The 16,364-nt window shown below is 58.3% G+C and overlaps 1 protein-coding gene across 11 annotated transcripts in view; it reads right to left on the reverse strand.

The window, feature by feature from the left end:
- The window catches only part of ZMIZ1 (zinc finger MIZ-type containing 1), a 235,027-nt gene that overhangs the window by 25,081 nt on the left and 193,582 nt on the right, over nucleotides 1-16,364 (reverse strand). For all 11 annotated transcript variants that reach the window (XM_036089818.2, XM_078077519.1, XM_036089817.2 and 8 more), the window contains 2 exons: nucleotides 10,363-10,507; nucleotides 237-351 (listed from right to left, as the gene is read on the reverse strand). In XM_036089818.2, the coding sequence (XP_035945711.1) occupies nucleotides 237-351; nucleotides 10,363-10,507 (260 nt within the window). The remainder of the gene's footprint in view (nucleotides 1-236; nucleotides 352-10,362; nucleotides 10,508-16,364) is intronic.

Genomic DNA, 16,364 nt, shown 5'->3' on the forward strand with positions numbered 1-16,364 from the left:
CCAGAAGGGCCCTCGGATGGGGACGGTTGCCTAGGGGCCAGCTGCCGCCCTCCTGAGCAAGCGTGGAGGGTAGCGGCATGTCCACGGCTGAGTGTGCCCCAAGAGCTGGTCTTTCCAGCTGGGCAGTGTGAGGTCGACTGGCATGGGAGGATGACCCAAAGGCCCCAGGGCTCAAGGGATGGTCCTGCTGGGGGGGGGGGGAGGGGCTGCGGCACGGGGGCAGGACAGGCTCTTACCTGGCTCTGGGATGTGTTGGTCACTCCCCAAACCGTGGTGACCACGGAGAGGGAGCCGGGAGGCTGGTTGGTGTTCTGCTGCCAAGGGACAGAGTCATAGGGGAATGACCCATCACTGCAGAGGGAGACAGAGGGGGGATCCTCAGGGACTGCATACACAGGAGGGCCCCATCACCCCATCATCCTCCATGGCTCCCAGTCAAACCCAGGTGACCCCCATCTCCATCAGCTCTAGACCCCCCAGGCCTGGCACAGGGTCCGATGCAGAACAGGCACACCTCACGTGGTGGCAGACCCTGGAAGTGACCATGTCTCCCCCCATCGCTGTGGAAGTACCACCCCCATGGCTGTCTGCCTCACCTGAGCCCAAAGTCCACAGGCCACGCTACGGAGGAAGAAGAGAGCCCCACAGGCCCCACCTGAGCTCCTCCTTCCACCACGCTCTGACTTGAAGTGGCTCTCCAGAAAGAGCTTTGGTTTCCCCGTACCAGCTTCCCCTTGGAACTTCCCGGTCCCTTCTCAGAAAACATCGGAAGGGCCCCAGTCTGAAGCCCGCCTCCTCCCCCTTCCTCCCAACCCTTTGTAGCAGGTGGGCCACCCAGTCCAGCTGATGTGGCCTCTGGCAAGAGGTTCCTTACGTCACTCTTCCTTCCTGCCTCTGGATCACAGGTACGGGCCTGCCTGCCATGCTTCCTCCCCTGCTCCCACCCCAGTCTCCTGTGCACGTCCCCGCCAAGCTAAGCTCCCTCAAACACCCAAGACGCTCTCCACAATCAAAGACCTCCAATGGCTCCCAGTGTTTACAAGGCAAAGTCCGAACTCACACACTTCAGAATGATTTACCCTGCTGGCTAATCCCACCCTACCCTGCCTCCCCGCTTGGCTCCCACCTCTGTGGGAGCACCCCAGCCATTGCCCCATTGCCCCGTCTCCCCTGTCTCCTTGCTAGGCCCAGAAGCACCCACCTTGTTTGGTGACATCTCCTGAGAAGCCCCCAAACACCAGAAGCAAGGACTTAACCTTAGGCCCAACACCCTGCCCTGCACACAGTAGGTGCTCAATAATGCCTTTCTATTAGTTGCTATGGTACTTGTGAAGAGTGACCCCCGGGGAGAGGGAAGGGGCTGTCCAGATTATAGCATGAAGAAAGTGCTGGGGTCCCAGCCCCTAGGAGTGCTGAGCTGGGACTGCCTCTGCATTGACTCCCTGGCACCTCTCACGGAGACACAATCCCAGATGTGGCCCCCAAGGGAGCAGAAACGCAGAGCACCCACATCTGTTGTACCAGCCCTGCGCGGCTTCCCGACAGCGGGGAGGCCTGCAAGGTGGCACTGCTGGGTACCAGGCCGGGGGAAGGGGGCCTGGGGGAGGCTGGTGGGGTAGGAAAGCACGTCATGCCTCTGTCTGGCTTGTGCTGTCATCACAGGAAGTGAGCAGAAGACAAAAGTGCTCGCTCACTCCTGGAGAACTTACACCCCGGCCTAGCAGGCAAGCCAGGCCTGGCCCTAGAGGTGCTGGGAGCCAGCCGGGAGGTCAGGACTCACAGGACGGAGGCACCCTCCTGCGTGACAGGCAGACCGGGCAGAGCCCTCGGCAGCCAACGTAGCCAAGGCGGGCAGGGCCCTGCAGGGGTGATGTCACCGTCTGCCCAGGCTTGCTCGCCCTATGCCTGGACACCCTCTCTGCCCGGCCAGCCCCTGGCTTCCTTCCTATCTCTGCTCAGAAGCCACCTCTCTGGAGGGGCCTGCCCTGACCTCCTGCAGTAAGAGCAGCCCCACCCCTCCACTCCCTTTTCCTCCTGCCCTGGCTTTTTTTTTTTTTTTTTGGTACCCTGGGTACGAATCCTGTCCCGTCCTGGCTCAGGGAGGGTCCAAGTTCCCTCGCCTGTCTGCACACAGTCCCCTCTTCTGTCAAATGGGCCTAAGAAGGGCATTCCCCCACTCTGCTCTCTGAGTTTTTGGAACTGTGGGTCATGAAACACGACTGGGTCATGACATCAAACCAGCACGAGGGGAAAAAAACGGAATAAAACAGAATAGTTAAGCGTGAGCACATGGTAAGAATAAATAATATTCCTCAGTGTCTTGATTTTATGTGTGAGTGTGCACGCACCCTGGGTCATGGTGCACTATGCACATTTACTGTGGGTCTCAGGTCAAGGAGGTTTGAACAACACAGGCCTTGGTAGCGTAAGCCTGATGAGGCTCAAAGAGGAGCATGCAGACAAAAAGGCTTACTCGACTAGAAAGGGACACAGACTTGGGCATTACTCATGATTTCTAGGGGAGAGGAGAGGCCCTCGGAAACCCAGACCTCCTGCCTACCCTCTACTCCTGCCGGCCAGACATGGCGTGGGTCAATGAAAAGGGGGTGAGGCCCAGATGCACCCGCCAAGCTGACAGACAGCTCACACTTTCATCTGGGAAGGCTGCAGGACCCGGGAGCCCAGAGAGCTCAGGAGGGCTGGAGAAGCACAGGGAAGGAAGCGATGAGCTTGCTCCTGAGCATGGCTGGGCTGGAGGCCTCCCTGGGAGAAATCACGGAGGACTGGGGTGCCACCTGGTCCCGGGCCTTGGCACACCAGCATCCCGAAGGAAGGCCCTGCAGGCTATAGTTTAATCCAACAGAGAGGAGACCCCTAGATGCCAGCTGTCCTGTGAGGCCCTCATCTTAGGTGTACAGGATGGAACACAGGACCCCCAGCAATTTAACAGAGCACAAGTGTGTGTCTTCTCTGCCCCACAACTCCCATCAACCCTCCAGGCTGATGTCCAGTTCGTGTCCTTTTATTTTTTTATTTTATTATTATTATTTTTTTAAAGATTTTATTTATTTATTTGACAGAGAGAGGCACAGCAAGAGAGGGAACACAAGCAGGGGGAGTGGGAGAGGGAGAAGCAGGCTTCCCGCTGAGCAGGGAGCCCGATGTGGGGCTCGATCCCAGGACCCTGAGATCATGACCTGAGCCGAAGGCAGACGCTTAACGACTGAGCCACCCAGGCGCCCCTGGTTCGTGTCCTTTTAGAATGTGCCTGGCAGGCTCAGGAGTAAAGCCCTCTGGGAGCCCCTGGAGCCTGGCAGGGCCCCACCCGAGCTTGGGGCGGGGCGGGGCGGGGGGTGGGGGCAGGTAGCTGCTGCCTCACCACCTCGGCTGGGGAGGCCCCGGCTCACCGGGATACTGCACAGGCCCACAAACACGCTCCTGACTGCCCTACGGCTCCGTGGGTGGGCCTTGTGGGCGGAAACCAGCTCCTTCCTGTTTCGTCCCCTCCACCCGAAACTTGGTGAGAAGCAAACTTAACCGTGGTTCCCAAACTGGGCATGCCCACCGTCTGGCTGGAAGGTGCACCCCGGGCCTATTCCAGGAGTGCACGCGTGTGGCCAGGGACACAGATGTGTGTCTGCACGCACACCCTGCTGCCATGTGGCCGGGCACACGCGGGGGCAGAGACAGGCACGCGCGTGGAGGGGCGGTCTCAGGGACTCGCTCGCCCCCACTCACACCTGCTGCAGAAGCAGAAGTGGCAGCCGCACCAACACGGCTGTGACTCATCTCCTGGGGAGACGGCTCCTGCTGTCGCAGCGAAGGCTCTCGCCCCCACAGGCCCCTGGCAGTCAGCCCTGCCGCCGCCTCTGCTGGGACTCAGACACCACCACCGGGGGGGCTGCCCGGCTCCAGCTCCCTGTGGCCCAAGGAGCAAGGGCAAGCCCGGCTCCTGGGCCCTACCAAGGTGGGAGGGGGCCTAGGGTGATGAAGGGGAGGCCTAGGGGGCCTATGGGGGAAGGGGGTGTCCTGAGGCCCTTCCTTCCTCTAGCAAGTACTATCTGACCTGCAGATGAGGTCAGCCCGGGTCAGGGGTCCCTGGCATTTGGGGACTGCCTGCTAGGAACCACTTCTCTCCTCTTCTCCATAGCTGGTTGCAGTTCAGAGGGAGGCCAGGGCCCCTGGAATGTGAGAATCCCAGTCTTAGTAATCCTGTCCAGCTCTGTGCACCCCCAGTGGGTACACCCCATGGTGTACAACCCCATAGCCCAGTCTCGTGCCACAGCTGCCCCCAGTTGCAGGCCTGTCTAGCCAAAACCGCCCCAAGAACCCTAGTCTACCCAGAGAGGCCCCGGTCCCAGTAGCCACGTGGAATTTCGGCAGTGTTCTGCCTGCCAAGCACCTCCTCACAGGGAGGTACCTGCTTTCCCGCCTCTGTGCCTAATCTTAGTCTGGGATGCTTCAGCCGTGCCACTCATCCTTCCCAGGCTTCTCTTCCAAAGGCCACCTCCTCCAGGAAGCCCTTGTGACATTCACTGGCTTGAGCTCCACTTGTTCCTCACATTCGTAGGGCCTGAGTGGGGGCCCAAATGAGAGGCCCCCCCCTTTCTCCTTCTGCCCCAGGAATCCTGAGTTAGGCTACCTGTGCCTGGCATGATGTCACCACACACCTACGGGGCTCGGAAAGCCTTTGCTAACCAAAGTGCCAGAGAGAAACACCGACTCTCCATACTCTCCTCAGAAGGATGCCTGAGAATGAGTAACTGTGTCCATTCATTAAACCTGACGGCTAAGCACCTACAGTGTGCTTGTGACCCCATGGGCGCTGGCACCCAGGAAGTGAGTCCTGCCCTCCAGGGAGAGGGACAGAGGGAAGCTAATGAAGCAGCTACTTGCTCTCTCTATGCCTCAGTGTCCTTATCTGTAAAATGGGATGATAACAGTACGTCTCTCAGAAGGCTGTCGTGAGGATTGAGTGAGCTCCCACATGTAAGGCAAAATGACCACATGCAGCTGACCTCGGGCACCGAAACTGTTGACCGCTGCTGTTGTTATGATTTATTGAGTGGCTTCTACAAGCAAGGAGCTACGTGAAGGGACTTCCACCTAAGAACTCATTTAATCCCTTAAAGTGGGCTCAACAGATGCATCCATAGGAGCTGAGGCTCCCAATGTCCCAGGGCTTGTCAAGGGCAAGACTGCCAGGTGGGCTGGACCACATCCCATTGTTTCAGGGAGCTAAGGATTCGGTAGGATAGCACCTCCCTGCACAAAGATGGGGAGGGGCACCTGGGGGGCTCAGTCGGCTAAGCAGCCGACTCTGATTTCACACTCAGGTCATGATCTCAGGGTTGTGGGATCAAGCCCTGCATCAGGCTCTGTGCTCAGCGGGAGTCTGCTTGGGGATTCTCCCTCTCCCTCTGCCCCTCCCCTCCTTCTCAAATAAATAAATAAATCTTAAAAAAAAAAAAAAAGTGGTGATAATGCAAGGGGGCACATGTTATGAGGGACATCTAGCAGTCCCCAAGAATTCCAAGAAGGGGCACAGCTTCCCGAGGGTTCTTGGGGAAGCCACCCAGCATGAAGGGACAGAGGACATGTAAAGTTTAGTCTCAAAGACTGGCTGCAGAGAAAACCCAAACAGTGACCCAGGGGAAGAAACAACAACACTCTATCCATCAAATCATTAGCTTTGGCCTGCAGAGAGTATCCTAGCAAATACTCAGGGACTCCGACTAAACATTTGTGAGGCTAGTATTCAGATGGCACAAGGAGGCCCTGCGGCACAGTGGCTAACTATCTGGGCTCTAAACTTAAGAGTCTTTGGGGTCAAGCCTTGGTTCAGCCACTGACGATTTCTATGACCTCGGACATATCACTTAAGTCAGCTCAACTTTCTCATCTGTAAAATGGGACTAACTCTCTCCTAGGATGAAGCATACGAATACAGGTAAAGTTCAGCACAGTGCCTGGCACACAGTCCCTGCTAAACTGTACTTACACTTTTCTCTCCATTTCTGCAGCATGACTGTGTGCAGGTACCCCTATTTACTTGATGATGGTGCTTACAAGTTTTGCAAAAATGCTATGAGAGGGGGTGTTCTTATCATTCCTGCTTGTTGAACAGATTTCCCAAGCCTCTGAGGCTTTCCTTAGTGTTCCTTTGCCATCCTGTCACTAGTGAACTCCTACCTATATTTCAAAGCCCAGCCTGGATACTCCCTTTTGTGATTCTCTTAAGCAGAACCAAGGACGTTTTCCTCTATTCCCTCAACTCTTTTGTCACATAAAAGAGCTTTTCACGTTGCAGTTAGAGTAGATGATTTACATGTCTGTTTGGCAGCTCCATAGGCACTGACTGATGTTTGCTAAATGTGAGAAAATGAGTAAAGCCCAGCAAGAGGGGAGTGCTGATTCCTGGCTCCCGGGGACCTGCTGAAGCAGTGTCTACACAGACATTCATGGAGGGAAGAGGTGGGGAGGGCTGAGATATTTCTTCCCTTGCACTTCTAACAGCCACTTTATTTGGGAGAAATAACAAATTCCTATTAAGGGTATTGTCAGACCCGAATTAATTTCCCTGATGTGGCTATATTGGTCCTGTCTCCATGCAAGGCTGAAGAGTTACCACTAATGAAACACCAAGCCAGTGAGGAGCTGAAGCTCCCACCCTCTTTCATTTAGGGGAGCTGTTAACGGGGCTCTCCATCATCACAATGACTCGGGCCGCTTCCTTCCCTCCCCGCGGTGAAACGTAGAGGGACCTGCACAGCTAACTGCATACTAGAGGGTCTTACATTTTTTCAGTAGGAAGGAGGAAAGGAAAAGATGCTGTACCTTAGCAATCTGGAACCGATGGGGCAGGATTTATGGCTCCTTCAATCCCTTCCTTCCTTCCTTCCTTCCTCCCTCCCTCCCTCTTTCTTTTTTTTAATTTTCTGGGGGCAAGAAGAAGGACCTATTACAACCTGAGCTTTGGGTCCAGCTCCACAAAAGCAGCTAACCATGAACGTGGCGAAGGTGGTATGATGGGACCAAGGAAAGGAGGAGGCTGGGGGGTCAGCTCTGATGGAGCCCTTCTTTGTTAGCTGACCAAAGTGAGCGCGTCAGGGTCCACTGGCGGTGGGCATGTTGGAGGTCCTGCACTGCTGTTTCTAGCGCTACAGATGAGGACACTGAGGCACAGAGAAGTTACAGAGCTGCCCAAAGTCCCCCTGCCAGAAGAGGGCAGGGTGGCCACTCATGCCCAGCGGCCCGGCTCAGCGCCTGTGCCCCCCACCTGCTACACCTGGGCACCTCTCCTCTGGGGGGGGCGCAAACCCCTCCCCCGGAAGAGGAAGGGCGGCACCCCTTGATTTTGGAGTCATCCCCAGCTCTAGCGGGCTTTGACTGGTAATTAAGTTAGGCGTGTAAACAAGATTTATTAAGCTTTTAATTACTTTTGCAGCACTGATTTGCATATGGACAATGTGCTAATCACAAATGGCTTTTTTAACCAGTCATTTAAATCTGAGAAGGAAGGCAGAAATGTTTGTTGGCAACACGTCCGGGTCACTGTGGGGGCTGTGGCGCCCGCCTCCATGTAACCTTCCCCCTAAGTGGCTGGGACCATGGCACCACAGCCACGGGGTCCCCCAGAGACAGCCTGGGGCTTCGGCCTTCCAGGGACCCCCACCCTCTCCTATTTACTTGTCTTCAGAGCCTGAAGACAAGGACCCCTGAGTTTTTGAACAGCCACACACCTCCAAGCCCCAATCCTGAACATCACCCGTGGCCCAGGGTCTCCTGAATTCAATGGGCAAGAGGGGCTTCTGTCCTCCAAGTCATTCAATACAGCGGTGGGGGTGGGGGCCTGAAAAGTTTCCTCTCTGTGAAAAGTACTTGACTTTCCTTCTTATTTGGGAAGTTACATGAGGACTTAAAAGGTGATGCCTCCTATTGGGGTTTCCCGGGAAATTCATGAAGCTACAAGTAGAGACCGGCCAATCTCCCATCATCTGCCACAATGTGCTTGTGGCCTCAGCGTGGGGCCTGCAGGGACGTGGACCAGTCCTTGTTCAACTGATGACACTTCTTTCCAGTCTCAACTGCCCTCATACAGAATTGGGAAATAGGGCAAGGTCTGGATCAGAGTTGGGTTAACAACCAGACACCACCTCACTGATCTTGAATGGCCAGCAGCAGAGTGAAGGGCAGAGCACTGTCCTGCCCCTTATGGGCTGTGTGTTCTTGGGTTAAGTCACTGTCCTGCTCTGGGCCCACTTTCCCTTCTAGCTCTGCCATTCGGGGTGGGAGGTATGGTGCAGAATGGAGGAGGTCACGTTCCATGGAAGCAAGTGGTCATCCCTCAGTTCTCAGTGAATCTTCCAAGGCACAGGGCTCTCCCGTCTCTGAGAGGTCGCCTCTTTGCATCCTCTATCATTCATGGGTCCCTACAGGGAGCTGAACCAGTGTGGCATCTGTAGAAGAGCACTGCGTCCCAGCCCCCCGAGGGAAAGCCAGTTCAAACTCACAGAATGCACCTGCCCAACTCTCTGACCAAGTCCTTGAAGGTCAAGGCCCATGTCCTCTGGGCAGCCTCTTGACAGCCCGGACATTTTCCTCCTTCTGACCCCAAGGCCAGGCCTGCCTGTCACCTACCCCTAACCCTGCCTCAATCCATCAGGTCTCAGTTTTGCCTCACTGGGTCTTACTTCCTCCCCAACCAGCGAGATGCAGTTCCCTGGAGCACAGACACCCTCCATCCGGTTAACTCCAGGACAGGACGGTCTCAGGCCTCCAAATCAGCTCAGCATGACCTGGCAAAGGCCTGGCCGGGGTCTAGAGCCGCAGCACTCTGCGGCCTGAACGGTCACAGCCGAGCAGGTGTGAGGCAGGCCTCTCATGGGGCCGCAGGGCCCTGGCCCACCACCGGTGACCGCTTTCCTGGCGGTCCTGGCTCGGAGGAGGAAAGGCTGGACGGACAGATGGGAGGCAACAAGAAGCGGGAGGAGCCCGGCGGGGCAGAGCAGTAAGAAGCTAAAATAAAGGCAGGCAGTCGAGGCTGCCTTTAGCCATAGGCTGTGCAGAGTGGCTGGCAGGAGTCCAGATGCAGAAGCCCTGCGGCTTTCTGCTGAGCCAGGGCAAGGGGAGGATGGCGGCCAGAGGTGGGTTTTGCCTTTCCTGTGTGGTGGTTCTTAACCACGGGTGACACCCTCACCCCTCAAAATGTGTGAAGGTGCTTTCACAACATGGGGGTGGGGGGCCCTAGAAGAACTGAGTGGGCAAGGACTGAGACATTAAATGCCCTGGGCCCAATGCCAGGAGTGCCCCCCACTGAGAAACACCCACAGAAGGGGGGCTGTCCTGAGTCTGAGGGGTCACAGGCTGCGCCGAGGGGGTGGCGAGGCAGCGCCCCTGGGGGGCTGTGGTGGTGGGCTTGCTGTCGAACAAAGTGCTTCTGACCGAGGCAGGGAACCACGTGTTGGGGCAGGGTGCTGGACCTAGGGAGCTCCCTCCCAGCTCTGAGAATCAAAAGCCCCTAATTCAATTTGTAGAGCATGGCCAATGCCCGACTTCGTGGCAGCACCTCCATGGTGGGACCCAGGTCGCCTGCCGCGTGCTCTGGGCTGTGGGCGCCTTGGTCAGGCTGGGTCGTGAATGAGAGCCTAGCTCTGACTACAAACATACCCCCCCGAGCCTGTCATCAGTGGGACGTGCGGAGGGAAAGCAGACGGCATGGCAGGCCCTGCTGTTCCAGGGTCAGCACGCAGAGAGAGCGGGCCCAGCTCGGCGAGGGAACTGCAGGGCTGGCTGGTCCTGAGCACGGGCTCCTTCGCAGGCTGGTGCCGGGCAGACCAGCCACTTCCTCAGTGTCTGATGGCCTCCGCCCCGGCGTTCCCACCTGTGACCCCGGGCTTCTCCTGACCCCGCCCCTGTGCTGATAGCCCAGCCTCACTCAGCTCCTGCCTGCCCGGCCTGGGCTGGCTCCGTCCCCACCTGCGGGTGGGAGCACCAGCTCTGTGATGTTCCTGAGCCCCTTGTGGGCCCTGTGTATCTCCGTGTTTGCCCAGGGCCCTGCTCAGGAGAAAGGGGAGGCCCTGAGTTCGGGACAGTTAATGTTCAGCCCAAAGTCTAGAACCTAAAAGAAGAAACAGCCCTCCACTGAAGGGACAACGAACGCACCCAGGCTGGGTAAGACTGGCGCTTTCAACCTCTGCTGGGATGGGGGAGAGACAGTGCTCACCCCACCAGGGTTTAAAAAACAGAGAATATCCTCCTGGCTGCTCAGAGGCCCCCACCCCAGGTCTTCCACCGGAGGGGCACTGCCCAGCGCCCACCTGGCAGCCCCCCGCCCGCCCCTGGAGGTACGCGCCCACTCACCTGTGCGACAGAGTGGGTTTCATGGAGCTCATGGAGTTGAGGGGGGGCTGCATGGGGAGTTTCCCGGGGGGGTCGCTCTGGCGGCTCTTCTGATGCCGAAGGAGCAGGAGACGGCCGAGCTCCTCACACCAGGAGGACAGCAGGGCTGCAAGGAAGGACAGGACGGTCAGGGCGCCCCGTGGCCACCTCCCCTGGCTACGCCCGCTGCCACCTCGCCCTCCCAGACTGGCCGCGCCCGTACAGTGGGACTGACACCCCAAAGGAGGGCTGATGTCAACGGCCCTCACTCTGATGAGGACAGGCCAGAGGCGGCACAGTCGAGAGCATGGACACGATGGAGGGGACGTCCAAGATGGTGCCAAGGAGAGGCCACTGGAGTGGGAAGGAGGCAGCCCAGCACAGACCCTGTGTCGGGCAAGCTTAGGAAGTGCTGGCCTCCCCCAGACTTCTCAGCGAAGCCTCCGGACACTCAGCTCAACATGGCCTCTCTTCGTGGGTAGGGTAGGAGGGACAAAAGTCACCCGGAATCCAGAGCCTTTCTAGAGCCTCCTGATGATCCCAAGAGTGCCCACAGGCTTCTCCCTGAAAGTCCTCCCCGCAGAAGTGCCCACGCCTTCCAGTTCAGACCCGCGGCTGGTCCCTGTGCTGTTGGGCACCCAAGCTTAGAAGGACTAAGGATTTGCAGGGCAGAGGGCAGCCCGGGGGTGGGGTGGGGGCCTAAGCGAGAGTGGGCTGGGGGCACGGAAAGCAGAAGCCCAGGAGGACCCTCCACATCCAGACTTTGAGCCCTTAAACACCAAGAGAAAAGCAGCTGAAGCTAACGGGGTGCCAGGGAATCACACTTCACTGTCCTAATGTGGCCACCAGGGGCCAAAAGCACCCTCCAGGTCAGTTTGTCTGGCCAGTCTGTCCAACGAGCTTGAAAGAGTTGGGAAGGCTGGCCTGCCACCACCTTGCTGTGTGGACCAGTGGAGCTCAGAGACCCTCTCTGGGCCTCCCTCAGTTTGCTTGCAGGGGAAGAGGAATGATGAGCCCTGCCCTGCCCCATGCTCTCCCCATGCTACAGATGAGCAGACTGAGCTCAGGCGGGGGAAGTCATTCGCTCACAGTAACCACAGCTAGAACGGCGGACACACAGAAGGTGCCCCTGCCCCATCCCCACTGGTGAAGCCCAAGCCTGGACCAAAATGTGGCAGAGCAGATGAAACCCTTCAGAAGGCAAAGACTGAGTGGCCATGGGCTCCAACCCCACCAGCGAGGAAGCCCTCCGGCCTCGTCTGAACCTCCCCCCTTTACCACATTCGGCTGGCACTGGGGAAGATGCCTTGCCCCACAAAGCCCTGGGGTGGCTGCCCAGGGCTGTCACGTCAAACCACCCAGATCCTGGGCTGGGTGCCCCATCAGCTCGCGGACCCAGGAGGCAGGGCTGGGACCCTCTGCAGCCCTGTCTGCCCCTGCCCATGGCCCACATCAGCTCTGTCAGTCGTGCGGAGCGGTGGGTTCTTTCCTGCCCCTCACCGGGTGAGCAGGGGCCAAGAAGCAGCTGTTAGGACCAGCGGGAGAGCCCTGTGTCCGCGGTGTGGCTGGAAGCTGCCTGCCAGGGTGGCATACCCGTTCCCGGGGAAGCGCAGGGGCTGCCGGGCAAGGGAAGGGCAGGGGTTCTCGCAGGGAACAGGGCAGGGTGGGGAGGGGCCCTCCAGGGTTGCCGGGTTCGTCTGCTCTGCTTGTGCGGTGCCCAAAGACACCTAATCAAGGAGGCCAGCGCGGGCTAAACACCAGCCTGTGCCCCCGGCCAGGAGAGCACCTGTTTCTGTCTCTGCGGCGGGAGGGGGGTTGCCAATGGGGGAGCTAGGTCTCTCTGTGAGGCTCATCTTGCCACCACCTGCACAGGGAGGAGGGTGCCAGAGAGGCCCCTACCCCGGCGTGTGTCTGCCCAGAACTGTGGCCAAACGCCCCTGAAGCAGGCATCCAGCACACATCTGTCACAGCTGGAGGGGGAGGCGGTCTATTCAGAGAGATTGGAACAAACAGAAATGAATTTCCAGATTGCTCCATTCTTCTCCCAAGCCCCTAGTTACCGCTTCTTGGTGGTGGTGGTGGGGGGGGGGCGCGGCACTGGGCATCTGGAAACTCATTTGCACGCCAAGCACGAGGCCTGCTGGATCTCGGCGACGGAGGGACTGCTCGGCTGCCAGCACAAAGGACGGCCACAGATGGTGCTGCCCGCTGCCCGCGGCCGCCCCTCCCAGCCCACACTCCCCCCGGGGGCCACCTCGCCGGGCGGGAGCTTTCCTCCAATGTCACGGGCCGCCCCCCGGCCTGGTCAAGGACAGCCCGCGCCGGCCTATTGCTAGTGGAGTGGTTTCCCATAAAGGGAATGAAAGGAAGCTGGTGGCCTCGCAGGGCCTGGCTGCGAAGAGTCTGGGACGCTGGGAGCAGATGTGACGTGTGTATTGGCCCGTCACGACGCACCACAGATGCCAGGACAGCCCCGGAGGAGGAGGGCAGGGAGCGAGGAAGGCACCCCCCCCCCCCCCAGCTCAGCCGGCTAGCACAGATGCACGGGGGCCGTGGCACGGACACGGTGAGTGCTCCCTCGTGCTGCAGACCCACAGAAGCTGTTCTGACGCAGGTGGGAGTGTGCGGCCAAGGAGGGAGTCTGGGCACTGTCCGAGAGCCAGGAAGCCTGACGGACAGAGGCAGGTCGGGGGTCACACAAGGACAGACAGACGGGCCAGCAGGGTGGGTGTCTGGGTGCGCGCTGCATCGTGCCTCCATCTGGGCTGAGCGGAGCACGCGTGCTCTGATGGGGCCGGCCCTGCCTGCGGGTCCGTCGGGTCCTGTGGGTCTCTACTCTGGGCCCTCTCTGCGGTGGGGAAGGAAAAGGGGCCACTGAGCACAGGCTCTGGGGCTTGGGAGGGATGCCAGGCATGAAGAGTCCCTGGATGGGGTGGGAGGGATGGGAAGGCACGGTGCGGCGTGCACGAGGATGCCCGCACTGGGCGGAGCTTCAGGAAGAGATACCAGCCATCTTAAGGGGCTAAGGCAGGGGCAGGAGTGGCCCTCCTGCTGCTTGGACAGCCACCACGGCCAGCCCTGCATCTGGTCCTGGGAGTACCACTAACCCTGACAGTCTGGGTCCCAGCACTGAGAGCTACGCGACCTTGGGCGAATTACACAGGCTCTCTGGGCCTCAGTTTGTGTATCTGTTAAACAGGCAATTAATAACGCTAACGCTCCTTAGAACGGTTGTGACACTGGAATGACACTAACACCTACACGGTGCTGAGAACAGTATCTGGTGTAATAAGCGTGGAGGGTGGGAAAGCACTGTGTGCACTCTCTGGACAGCAGGTGAGGGTCTGCGAATGCTCCCTGTTCCCACCGGCAGGAAAGCACCTTGTGAACAGCAGGAAGCCAGCCCGGCCCCCTCCAGGAGGTGTCAAGGCAGCCCCAATAGGCATCAGTGCCTATGCCACCCCAGGAGAGGGCAGGGGAGGGGACAATGGTAGGCAGGCCACAGGGAGTGGGGGCTAAGTGTCCTGGCTCTGTAGTCCCACAGGTGAAGGGGCTTGGATCCTGTCCTGCCACTCTCTGGCTGTGGGATTTCACACAGGCTTGGAGACCCAGTTTCCCCATCTGTGAAATGGGCTTAACAGGACCTGCCTGCCTCAGGGAGTGGATGTGAGCTATAAATTAGCATTGTCAGTCAACTGCAAGGGTATCCAAGCAGAAGCCAGAAAGGGAGGGAGGGTGGGCACAGGAATGAAGGAACCCTGTAACCCACAGTAGCCCCAGAAAAGCAGCCTGTCAATCCCACGCCCTTCACATAGCCCTGGGAGAGCTGATGAGGCACTGGCTTTGGAACCAATCCACGAGACCTGATCTCAGCTCAGTCTCCACCACCGTGTGGCACCTTGAGCAAATTGCCTACCCTTCCTGTGCCTTGGTTTTCTCATCTCTAAGATGGGGTGGTGGTAATTCTACTCCCCACCTGGTAGGGTAGTTGTAAGGATGAGCTGAGTTACCATCACATAGTGCGGGGACCGCACTACTTGGGGCTATTCATGTGTTTGCTACAGTGACAATTAGTATTACTGACCTTGGTCAGTAGAGAAGTGACCACCAGGATGGAGCTTTGGTGTCTCTGGCCACTTGGGACCGTACAACAGAGACAAACGACCTGGGGAGGTGTGCAGCTCTAGAAGTCCCCGGGGCTGGGCTGGGTGCACGGCGTCAGTAAGTCCCAAGCCCCAGAGCAGATGACTAGGCTTGTCTGCCCACTTGGCTGTGGGCTCTGCCGAGTGGCCCCTTCCTCCTGCCCCCTTCCCAAGCCACTGAAGTGGGTACTGATGGGAAGAGTGAGGACAATATCATGTGCCCTGCTTTGCCTGAGACACAGAAGGCAAAAATCAATTCCCCCTTTAGAGGCAGTTCTGCCTTCACTTCAGCCAGTGGAAAGGTACCTTTAGCCCTGGAAGAGAGGTATTCTGGCTTCCCTAGGATCCACCATGGGACTCCTGGCCCAACAGCAGCCATCTTCAACAAGGGGTTCCTTGGGATCTGAACACCCTTAGGCTGCAGCACCTCACCTGGCTCTGTCTTGGGCCATGGTCGTTAGCAGCCAAGTTCCAGATGGCCACATCACAGGGGAAGCAGCAGCCCTGAGGGTCAGTGGATCCCGGCTGGGAGAAGACATGACGGTTGACCACTGCCTGCACTTGTCTCTGCAGCTTACCCAGGAAGCCACAGGGACACCAGGATTCCCACTGCAGACCCGCCTCGGACTTCAACAACTAGGGTCATTTGCCAACAGCACGTGTCTTACAGTCGATGCCATATCGTGGTGTGATTCGTGGCATGACTTCCTTCCTAGTGGTACATTAAACGGTGCGTATGACCATGGGGGGCGTCCTCTATGAATGAGATACAGTAGACGTGTCTAGGGATCCCAGCGCCAGAAGATGCCTTGGCTAAGGTGGCACGAACTCTCGCGGAAGAGAAAGGGAAATGAGCTCCAGGTCTGAGCATCAGGAGGGCACAGGATTCAGGTCTGAAGGAGGGCAGGGAGGGAGAGTTGCAGACATTTGCTCCCCAAGATCTTCCTGGCCACTCCCCCTGCAGACAACAGCCACCACAGTATGCTCAAGGGACAAGCAAAAGGAACCAGATGTCAAAGTGAGGGCAGGTCTGGAGTGGCGTTCTAGAGCGTCTCAGTCCTGGCTTGTCCCTGATGTGTCCTCCCTGGGGAGAGTGACAGGCCCTGCACTTGTCTCTGTACCCGCAGCTCTTGGCAGAGGGGACACCCAGGAGGGGCTGACTAGATGGATCAGTGGGACGGACTGGTCTTACCAGGGGAGTGGCGGGGGTGGGGAGAAGAGGCTGCACGGCAAGATTTGGAATCACCCAGTTCCAGGTAGGGAGGGTAGAGCTGTACTCTCCAAGCAGGGCTAGCCGCCAGCAGACAATGGGCCGGTGGGGGTGGAGGAGAGGCAGAGAGGCTGGGGGTCTGGGAGTTGGAGCATCAAAGGGGTGAGCAAGCTCACCCGGGCACAGGAGAAAGGCTGCCCCTTGCCAGGCTGGACTCCAGCTTGAAAAGGAGCCAGGAACCAGAGGCAGCCAAGTGGCCACAGGAAACAAGGCGTTCCTTCTTTATGGGGGTGAGCAGGGGATGTTCAGACAGCGAGAAGCCTGGTCTGCTCATTCTGGGGAAGGTCTGGGGATAGGGAAGGGATGGGAGCGGCCTGGGGGGCGTAAGGGGGAGGGCACAGAGACCTGGATGTGAGGGCCCCGCTGGAGAATTATCAAATGCACTGCAGCCTGGGGAAGCTACATGCGAAATGAAACAAAGGCATATTAAGTATCAAAGAGCATCTTAGCGGCTAAAAGGCTGCTGGAGAACAGAGGAACTCTGTGAGTGTGTGTGTGTGTGTGTGAGTGAGAGAGAGAGAGAGAGAGAGAGAGAGAGGGAGGGAGGAAGAAAGGGAAGGAGGGAGAAAGGA

This window comes from Halichoerus grypus, chromosome 7 (genome assembly GCF_964656455.1).
Source record: "Halichoerus grypus chromosome 7, mHalGry1.hap1.1, whole genome shotgun sequence".
NCBI lineage: Eukaryota > Metazoa > Chordata > Mammalia > Carnivora > Phocidae > Halichoerus > Halichoerus grypus.